This window comes from Petromyzon marinus, chromosome 23 (genome assembly GCF_048934315.1).
Source record: "Petromyzon marinus isolate PM22_M1 ecotype Great Lakes invasive population chromosome 23, UKy_Petmar_22M1.pri1.0, whole genome shotgun sequence".
NCBI lineage: Eukaryota > Metazoa > Chordata > Hyperoartia > Petromyzontiformes > Petromyzontidae > Petromyzon > Petromyzon marinus.
In genome coordinates this window covers 4,883,960-4,894,181 of record NC_133689.1, presented here as the reverse complement: position 1 = coordinate 4,894,181, position 10,222 = coordinate 4,883,960, and the positions used below count along the sequence as shown (strand labels likewise).

General features: G+C 47.2%; 1 protein-coding gene across 1 annotated transcript; it reads right to left on the bottom strand.

Annotated features, from left to right (window-relative positions):
* Positions 1–2,082: 2,082 nt before the first annotated feature.
* LOC116945211 (uncharacterized) lies at positions 2,083–6,282 on the bottom strand. The gene is made up of 2 exons (XM_032959497.2): positions 5,124–6,282; positions 2,083–3,440 (listed from the first exon to the last, which is right to left on the bottom strand). The coding sequence occupies exons 1-2, from the start codon at positions 5,350–5,352 to the stop codon at positions 2,899–2,901; spliced, it is 771 nt and encodes a 256-aa protein (XP_032815388.1). The 5' UTR covers positions 5,353–6,282; the 3' UTR covers positions 2,083–2,898.
* Between the last annotated feature and the right edge of the window lie 3,940 nt (positions 6,283–10,222).

Below are 10,222 nucleotides of genomic sequence, written 5' to 3'. Positions count from 1 at the left end.
TTAAACTTCACATTTTTCACTTAACAATTCATGTTTACTTAAATACTACATTATGTTACACCACATTACTCGCTGTCGGACGATATCAGCTGATGTGGCACCTCGCTGCTGACAGAGGTGTCTGTGGAAGAATATCCAGAGACTGAAGGGGCACTGCGCTGAAGGCCTCACTGCTGGTAGAATGTAGCTTACACCCTGGGTGCTTGTGACATGGATTTAAAGGAGTCAGAGATGCAGACGACATTTCTGAGAGGGTTGGCTTGCACAGATTGCATCAACATGGTACAAAACAGCCAGTCTGCACTAACGCTCGCCACGCGCGCTGAGTCGTTGCATTGGCCGTGGCGCGCGAAATTGGAGAATTCGGTACGGCAATAACTAACACTGCATATGCGCTGAAAGAGCAGCCGTGCCGAATTATCCACAATTACGAATGATAAAATAGCGAAATAAAAAGGTTTTATTGTACAGGTTTTCCTTGCTAGACGCGGCTTCGGGTTGCGCAGGTTTTGCGCTGTATATGCAGTTAACCAATTTCTACCCAAAAATCGCTATGTGCGGTGTGAATTCACTCGTACGCAGCTATGTGATCAGAAGTAGTACAACGTTGTGTGTGTACTGTGTATAGTGTGTGTGTACTGTGTGTATAGTGTGTGTGTGTGTACTGTGTGTATAGTGTGTGTGTACTGTGTATAGTGTGTGTGTACTGTGTGTATAGTGTGTGTGTACTGTGTGTATAGTGTGTGTGTACTGTGTGTATAGTGTGTGTGTGTACTGTGTGTATAGTGTGTGTACTGTGTGTATAGTGTGTGTGTACTGTGTATAGTGTGTGTGTGCTGTGTGTATAGTGTGTGTACTGTGTGTATAGTGTGTGTGTACTGTGTGTATAGTGTGTGTGTACTGTGTGTATAGTGTGTGTGTGTACTGTGTGTATAGTGTGTGTGTACTGTGTGTATAGTGTGTGTGTGTATAGTGTGTGTGTGTACTGTGTATAGTGTGTGTGTACTGTGTGTATAGTGTGTGTGTGTACTGTGTATAGTGTGTGTGTGTGTACTGTGTATAGTGTGTGTGTGCTGTGTGTATAGTGTGTGTGTGTGCTGTGTGTATAGTGTGTGCTGTGTGTATAGTGTGTGTGTGCTGTGTGTATAGTGTGTGTGTACTGTGTGTATAGTGTGTGTGTACTGTGTATAGTGTGTGTGTACTGTGTGTATAGTGTGTGTGTACTGTGTGTATAGTGTGTGTGTGTATAGTGTGTGTGTATAGTGTGTGTGTGTACTGTGTATAGTGTGTGTGTACTGTGTATAGTGTGTGTGTGTACTGTGTATAGTGTGTGTGTGTGTACTGTGTATAGTGTGTGTGTGTACTGTGTATAGTGTGTGTGTACTGTGTATAGTGTGTGTGTGTACTGTGTATAGTGTGTGTGTGTACTGTGTATAGTGTGTGCTGTGTGCGTTACTCGGCAGGCAGCCGTTTCCTCGTGTGGTTTCGCTTTGTGAGACATTTTTTTGTAGTATCCATCTACTACTACCACTACTACAGCATAAAGCGTGGGGGACAGTACCGTCACAGGCACCTTGTGTGCGATATTCCTCAGGGACTGCCAAGAGTCCTCTGTATCTAAGGAGAAACTCTCACCGGCGTGCTCCCCCAGTGCTGCGAACATGGCTTGTAGAAAGTGGGTAATTGTCTTGTAAACCGGAGAATGGTCCGTGTTCGTGGCAAGACATTGTAAAGGAAATACACATCTTAATCGAATATCTTAAGGTACGTATTATTATTTGCATTTATTTACAATACAGAATGGCAAAGACTCGAACATGCGACATGAAGCATTAAGCCAGCAGTACTGACAGCCTGGGGTCCATTCCAGGTTTCACCTATCTGGTTTCTCCTGAAGTCAGTTTTTCTCTGCCTAACCATCGACATTCATAACTGTATGTGTTCATGCATCCGTAAAGTTAGCGCATTGCACTGCAGATCCATTGACCCATTCAATTCCAACGACCAGGCAACGTTGCTGACGAATGTCTGAACTGGTCTTGTGAAATACAAATTCAACATCATATGAAGATACATATTCAGTTATATTTAATTTGCATTTATTATCAATACAGAATGGCAAAGACTATAACATATGACATGAAGCACTAAGCCAGTAGTATTGACAGATTGGGTTCGAATCCGGGTTTCAGCCACCGGGTTTCTCATGTAGTGAGTTTCTCTGCCCAACCACCGACATTCATGACTGTGTACAGTATGTTAATGCGTCCGTAAAGTTAACACATTTTCACTACAGATCCAACGCCTCGTTAAATTCCAGTGACAATACATGAAATAAATTATAATCGGAATCCAACATCATATGAAGGTACATATTAAGGTACATTTTATTTGTATTGAATCACAATACATGACAAAGACTAGAACATGCGACAGGAAGCGCGAAGCCAGCGGTGCTGACATCCTGGGTTTGAATCCGGGTTTGAGCCACCCGGTTTCTCCTGTACAGGTGACCCCCGCGCCAATGACCTTATTGGTTCCTGGACGACGGTCAGCAAACGCAGCAAAAGGATGCAGCATTTTTTTGTGAAATTTGAAGAAAATGCACAACGAAGTGAAGAACGTTGCGAAAGAGCCGCTACTGCGTTCGCTCTAGGAGTAGCTGCAGACTGTCGATGAATGTCTGAACTTGTCTTGGGCCTCCCCTAGCTCGACTCTGCCTTAAATAAGTAGCCAGAGCAGTATGTGAGCATCAGTTCTGGGGAGGCAAAAGTAGCCAGGGGCATGGTGTTGGCCACCCACCCTGTTGTGTGCCATGCCAGTATTCATTGGTGATCAAAGACAGAATTTCCAGCTATTTCATTGAGGTTATGTACAGTTATGGGAAAACGATATTGCCTATTTAAAATGTTTAACACATTTTCTTGAGCTCCTTCTGATGCTGGAACTGGCAGGCTTTACAAGTCTGTTCCAGCCCTTGCATCTATAGCGTCTGACGTGGGTGGTGGGGGTGGTGGCAGCCGTGGCATGGGTGATGGATCCGGTGGTGGCGGTGGGGTTGGCAGTGGAGGATCTTGTCGCGGTGAAGGAGGTGGCAGAGCTGGCAGAGTTTATGATGGCATCGATGGGCCTGTGGATGCATCGAGCGGCATCCGTGCAGCACTTGGTGACGGTGCTGACAGCTCCGGTGACGGTGGTGGCGGATGTGCCGACGGCGGTGATGTATCTCTTGATACATCCGAAGGCCAGTTTGAAGGACATGACGATGTTGGGGGCGCCGTGGACGGCGGTGATGCATCTTGTGGCCAGATGCTTCATTTCATCGACGTGCTGCCGTGCGAGTTGCTTCCGCTGGGTGATCAACTCGTCCTCTTGCTTCTGCAGCTGGCAACGCAGCTTCTCGATCTGGAACCAGAAGGATTCGTTCTCGCGGTGAAGTCCTGTGGTGTGGGAAATTGGGGGACAGGGAATGCCATGCGGTTACTGATACGTACAATTGTTTCCGGCATTGAATTTAGATTCTTTATTATTTTTTATCCAAAATATATCATGGTTTCGCATAGATTCTGGGAAGATGTGCCATGCCTTCGCATGTAGCCCTTTCACAATATTTCCTGGACGTATTTAGCGATAATAACGGTAGTGATCCAAGGCTAAAGTGATACTACAGGGCTGAAATTGTAGCTCTGAAAGGGAACACCGGCCAGAGAGACGCCAAGCTGCGTCCTCTTAGCCGTTGTTTGTCAGTCAGCTTTGGGCCACTGGTTGATTAAATTTGCCAATTTTGGTTAGGATAATCACCTCATCTACGAATCATGATGTATGTTGAACTTCTTTCACACCGTACGTAACCAACCGTGCTAATTGGGAGTTAGGCTATTACATTTTCACGATGTAATTATAGGGATAGTTTTCATTAACTCTGCAATTGTATTTCACATTTGTATCGTATGTTTTGTGCTTTGCTGTACTTCAAGTACAAATAAAAAAGTAAATTACCGGTTTTTTATTGAATTTTACTCAACATCAGCCTGTCATGAGTCTTCAAATCATAGGGATTATGTATTGGCCTATGAATATCATACACACAACGTCTGGAGATGCTTCTTCAGCTTCGAGAAGTTATCTCACTTTATCTCGCTGATCACTTTATCTCGCTCGTTACTTTATCTCTCTTGATGCAGTGTTGTAGAGTTCAAGATGTGATTTGCGGATAGACAAAATAGTAGCAAGTTTTGATTTAAAGCTTTCGTGACTGCATTAATTCATATTCTTAGCTCTTTCGGTAAAGTCACGTTGAAGGGAAACAATAAAATAGTAAAATATATATAAAGCAATAAAAATTCTCACGACGTTTCGACCATAACACAAACGGTCGTCATCAGGTGTGAAACGTGAGAATTTTTATTGTTTTTTATATATTTTATTGTTTCCCTTCAACGTGACTTTACCGAAAGAGCCAAAATATAGTAACAAGTTTGTAAACGAGATAATACTGTACCATGCATGCTGTCAGGCACATAAATCGTTTAAGCAAACAGGCTTTGAAATATACGTCATTAGCAATATTGTCTGTCAAGAAAGACCCATAGGCCTCGGTCGCACTCCGAGACATGTAGACAGATTAGAGACCCATAGAGACATAGACTCGTTCACACAGAGACCGGAAGACATGCACAGAGATACACAGTCGCACAGATGCCCAGACACACTGAGACTGACTCATATATATACACCTAAACACATAAGCTCACTCACCCAAAGACCCCTCTATAGCCTTAGAATATTTTTGGGGTAATTGCTGTTAGTGAGCACATTTAAGGCCGACACAGCACACAAAGAGGTGTTATGTAAATGGTAAACACCACGCCCGGCCGCCTTTGTCTCCCTGGTTTGCAATATTTACACATCGTACAGTACCAAATACTAATTTGAGGCTGAGTCGACCTAGGGGATGCCCACGACAGGTTCAGATAATCGTCATTGTTTGTGGCCGTAAGCGTAAATCGAACTCGGGTCGCCAGGTTCATAGGGCTAATCACCGCGTCACTAACACGGACAGCCATAGACACGCACAGAGGTTAAACAGAGACCAACGCACGGGGTTGTATGCCGGTACTCACCACGGTTCCTGCGGAAACAGACGGTGAGCAGGCTCAGAAGCATCACCGACATGAGCCAGGCCAAGAGCAGTACGGCAGTCACTGCCGCTCCGGTCACGGCGGGATTCGCAGAACGTGGCAGCTCGCAAGAGCAGCTGGCGCAGGGGTTGAGGGCATCGTCTCCCCAGGCGCCGAACCAGCCGTAGATCATGTTCACCAAAGAGACGAGCCGTTCACCAGGACGCGCCATTCTTCGCGTCTCGCCCGTGCCCGTCGTCCGTGCTGCGTGCTTGCTCGCTAGTCGCTCGCTCGCGTCAAACCGTCGTGCGTGACGTCACCATCGACGTCACTCCCGGCTGTGACGTCACTAACTTCTTGTCACGTGGCCACACATGCAGTGACGTCACACACCACCGCGCTTTCAACGGCCCCGATATTTATATTGTACACCACGCTGATTATTCTGTGCTATTAAAAAAAAAGTAAAAAGGTTCATTGCCCACAACGTCGCCTGTTGGATGCTTTCTTTTAAGGCCACCGTGTTACTACTGTACTGACGAATGCGTTGAGCGTTCGGTGAATGTTGTCGTTGTGATGCCGTCACTTAAGTTGAGTTGACACTAGAGGGCGATCTAAGCTGTGCGATGAACAACTGCGATTCGCAACGAAGTACTACGACTGTGTTGGTAGTGGTGCCGTAACCACGGCACTTGTGCCAGGCTAGGTGCACCTTGAAGCTACATGAAGTTATCAAAGGCTCGATGCCAGGTCTCAGGTGTTACGGGTTGACCGTCAGATTAATCAATTGTGCTTCCCGCTGTGCCAGCTTGCTGTTCTTTAGCCGCTCAAAACTCTGCTCATTGCTGTGTGCATCGCTCCTCTGCCCTACGTAGTTGCTCACACATCTGTGCCCCCTGACTTATTGGAAAGTTGGGTCAAGCAAATATAAACAGAACTCCACTCTGTCTACACAATGTAATAAAACAACGTCTTTTGTGTATCGGAATTTTAACATTTCACACCGGTTTGGAACTTCTGGATCCCATGAGTAGCCAGGCTTGTCAAACTGTATTATCAGATATTATTGGCAAGAGCATTCCATCTAAACTATGAGTATCCCATTCAACGCCAAAAGCAATACCGTATACAAACTCAGTATACGGCGAACAGACAATAATACAGTGCAAAATAAAGATATGTTGTGTACAAACGGAGCGTTACTTATTTACAGGTCTGTACGAGTTTATCGTACCAACATAATATCCCGAAGTATGAAAAATAAGAAGATGTGTTACCCTTTCTAGCAATCTAGTTGGTGGATGAACATCTAAACACCTAAATTTTTATTTAAAGCTTTCGTGACTGCAGGGATTCATATTCTTGGTTCTTTCGGTAAAGTCACGTAGAAGGGAAACAATAAAATAATAAAAATATAAAACAATACAATTCTCACGACGTTTCGACTGCAACACAAGCAATCATCATTAGGTGTGAAAACCACATCAAGAAAAACAATTCTAATATAAGACAATTTTATTGCTTTATATTTTTATTATTTTGTTTCCCTTCTACGTAACTTTACCGAAAGAACCAAGAATATCTAAACACCTGTTTTATTGCCAGAGATGGTAAAACCTATTCTTTTTTTCACACTTTGATACTGGCTGCAAGGTCCCATCATAAGAACCCGAAACCGCACTCAACACTCTTCTGGCTCATTATTAAGCACCGCATTGTTAGGGGCTACGGCACGCATTTGGTGGCCACGCGGCCCTAGAGTGCGCCTCGCTGGCCTTTTAATAGGTGCCAATCGAAAAAGGTGGTTTATAGAACTCGTGAGGAGAGCGGTGCAGGTGAGGGGAGGCGGTGAGGAGGACGCTGGCGTACCTTTCAAGTTTCAAGTTGCATTTATTAGGTATAGCCCTGTGAGCCATGCGGCTCTTAAGTCGGGTGCAACCGCAACAAACAAAATATGAATACAGAACATCCCAAAGCGACGACGCGGAACAGAAACATCCTGGAATTCAACCAGCAAATATTCCACGCAAACAAATTATTAAAACGCTGTGTGCAAAAATCACATTGTGGTGCAAGCCAACAACAACAACCAAAAGACAATTGAGATTAACCATATGTTTTCGAATTTCCAAAATAAAGCTGCAAAAACAATGTAACAACAGTAATCATAGGAACTGTGATTTTAAATTTAACAATAAACGATATACATAACACGTATGACAAAACCTGCAGCCATAGCTGGCAGCACGACACTCCCAGTGTATGATATGTGAGTGAGTCAGCAGCAGCGTGAGTGTATGATGTGTGAGTCAGCGCACGATGTGTTAGTCAGCGCATGATAAGATTGAATCTCTACCTTCGGGGCTCCTCCAGAAACAACGAAAAGCCACTTCGTGTGGCCACGTGTAATGTTCGAACGCTCACTGCAGAGGAGAGGCTGCCACTCCTCTGTTGGGAGCTGGACCGGTACCGCCTGGATCTCTGTGGCATTCAGGAGGTCCCGTGGACTGGTTCTGGCTCCTGCCACCATGAGGGGTGGACAGTCCTCTACTCGGGGCAGCAGACTGCCAAACAACAGGGTGTGGCTCTTCTTTTGAACAAAAGAATGAAGGGTGCGTGGGAGTGTGGCGGTGAGGTGTGGGAAGCTGTAAGCCCCAGGCTACTTTGGACTCGCCTTCCCATCAACCGGAGGCGAGGAGTGGTGGTCGTGGTTACTTATGCCCCCACCGAAGACGAATATCCGTGGAGGGATGCAGGCAAAGCCGATGAGTCAGATGCCTTCTATGACCTCCTGTCACAGGTGCTGGATAAAGTCGCCTCTTGGGATAGAGTCATCTTGTTGGGTGACTTCAATGCCCGAGTTGGTCATGATGCTGGCACCTGGTCTGGAGTGATTGGAGGGCATGGGCCAGGTCAGCTCAATAACAACGGTAGGAGGCTGCTAGAATTTTGTGCAGCCCATGGGCTTGTAATTACCAACACGCTGTTCCAGCATCGGCGCATCCACACATCATGGATGCATGCTGGGTCCAAGCAAGAACATCTGCTGGACTACATAGTGATGGACCAGCAGACGCGAGCCCATGTCCTTGACACCAGGACCTACCGTGGAGCTGATCTGCCCTCTGACCATCGACTAGTCATCTGTAAGATGCGCCTGCCATTCTTCCACTCCGGTAGTGGGTGTACACCCAGGACCCCATTCCAACCTAAAGTGGCCTGGTCTCAGTTATCTGATGAAAGTTGCAAGCGGGAATTTCATCATCGCGTGTGGCTGGGGTTGGCATCGTCCCCCACTCCTCCTGATGTCGAGGGTAAATGGGCGAGGTTTAGGACTGTGACTCATGCAGCTGCAATGGCTGCTTTGGGTACGCGGTCCAGACCTCCCCAGAGACCCTGGCTGACAGAGGAGGTGTTCAGGATGGTTGAGAAAAAGCGACAGGCCCACTGTCATCGGCTACAGAATCCCACATCAGAGAATGAGGAGGCTTACCGCAGCCTTCGCTCGGAGGTTCGGAGAGCCGTGAGGCGCTGCAAGGATGGGTGGTGGTCGCGGGTTTCTGAGGAGATGGAGTCTGCCTCAGTGGCCCGCGATCACAAATCTCTATTTAACTCCATCAAAAAGTAACCTGCAGCGCCACACCTATTACCATCATTAGGGGGAAAAAACGGTGATCCAATCTCCGACCCCCAGGAACAGGTTTGCAGATTTGCTGAGCATTTCTGTCCAGACCTCCCCAGAGACCCTGGCTGACAGAGGAGGTGTTCAGGATGGTTGAGAAAAAGCGACAGGCCCACTGTCATCGGCTACAGAATCCCACATCAGAGAATGAGGAGGCTTACCGCAGCCTTCGCTCGGAGGTTCGGAGAGCCGTGAGGCGCTGCAAGGATGGGTGGTGGTCGCGGGTTTCTGAGGAGATGGAGTCTGCCTCAGTGGCCCGCGATCACAAATCTCTATTTAACTCCATCAAAAAGTAACCTGCAGCGCCACACCTATTACCATCATTAGGGTAAAAAAACGGTGATCCAATCTCCGACCCCCAGGAACAGGTTTGCAGATTTGCTGAGCATTTCTGTGAGGTCCTGGGGGAGGGAAAATCCCTCAGCCAGGAAAACATCGTGGCACAAAGTGGGGATGACCCTGATGAGGCTGCAGTGCCTCAAATATTGGAAGAAGTCACCCCCTGTGAGTGGCTCGCTGAGGTGCCATCTGTTGAGGAGGTACTGAGGGCGATCCGGAGTCTGAGACCAGGAAAGGCGCCGGGTAGAGATGATCTCCTAAGCGAAATGCTGAGGGTGGCGTTTGTGCACAGACTGCCCTATATGACATCATAACAACAGTCTTGACCACTGGACAGGTTCCGCAGGATTGTAAGGATGCCCTGGTGGTCCCCCTCTTTAAGAAGAGGGGCCGCACAGACTGTAACAACTACAGGGGAATCTCACTCCTCAGTGTGCCGGGAAAGGTCCTGGCAAGAATTATTCAACATCGCCTTGCCAGGCACGCTGAGGAGAGGCTTGTGGAGCCCCAATGCGGTTTCAGGAAAGGGCGGTCCTGCACAGATGCCATATTTTCTGTCCGTCTGCTACAGCAGAGGTGTAGGGAATTCCAACAAGACCTACATCTCTGTTTTATTGACCTGGTCAAGGCCTATGATACCATCAGTAGGCCTGGGCTCTGGGTTGTTCTTCGTGCTTTTGGAGTCTCTGACCCTCTGCTCACGATCATTAAGGACCTTCATGATGGTGAGCGGGCCCGGGTAAAACTATGTGGCCAGGAGTCAGAGCCATTCCCTGTACACCTTGGGGTGCGACAGGGATGTCCTCTGGCTCCCACATTATTTAACATCTATTTTGACCGCGTAGTTCGTGAAGCCTTCAATAGCTGTACTGGGGGAATCTCCATTTCGTACAGATATAATGGGAGGCTGATCGATGCCCGGGTGCGGTCAAGGGATGGCTCCCTATTGCTCAACCACGTTATGTATGCCGATGATTTGGTAATAGCTGCTCATTCAGAGGAGGAGTTGGAGACGCTGCTGCTGACACTGGAGTGTGCCACTAAGAGATGGGGCCTTACCATCAGCCCCACCAAAACTAAG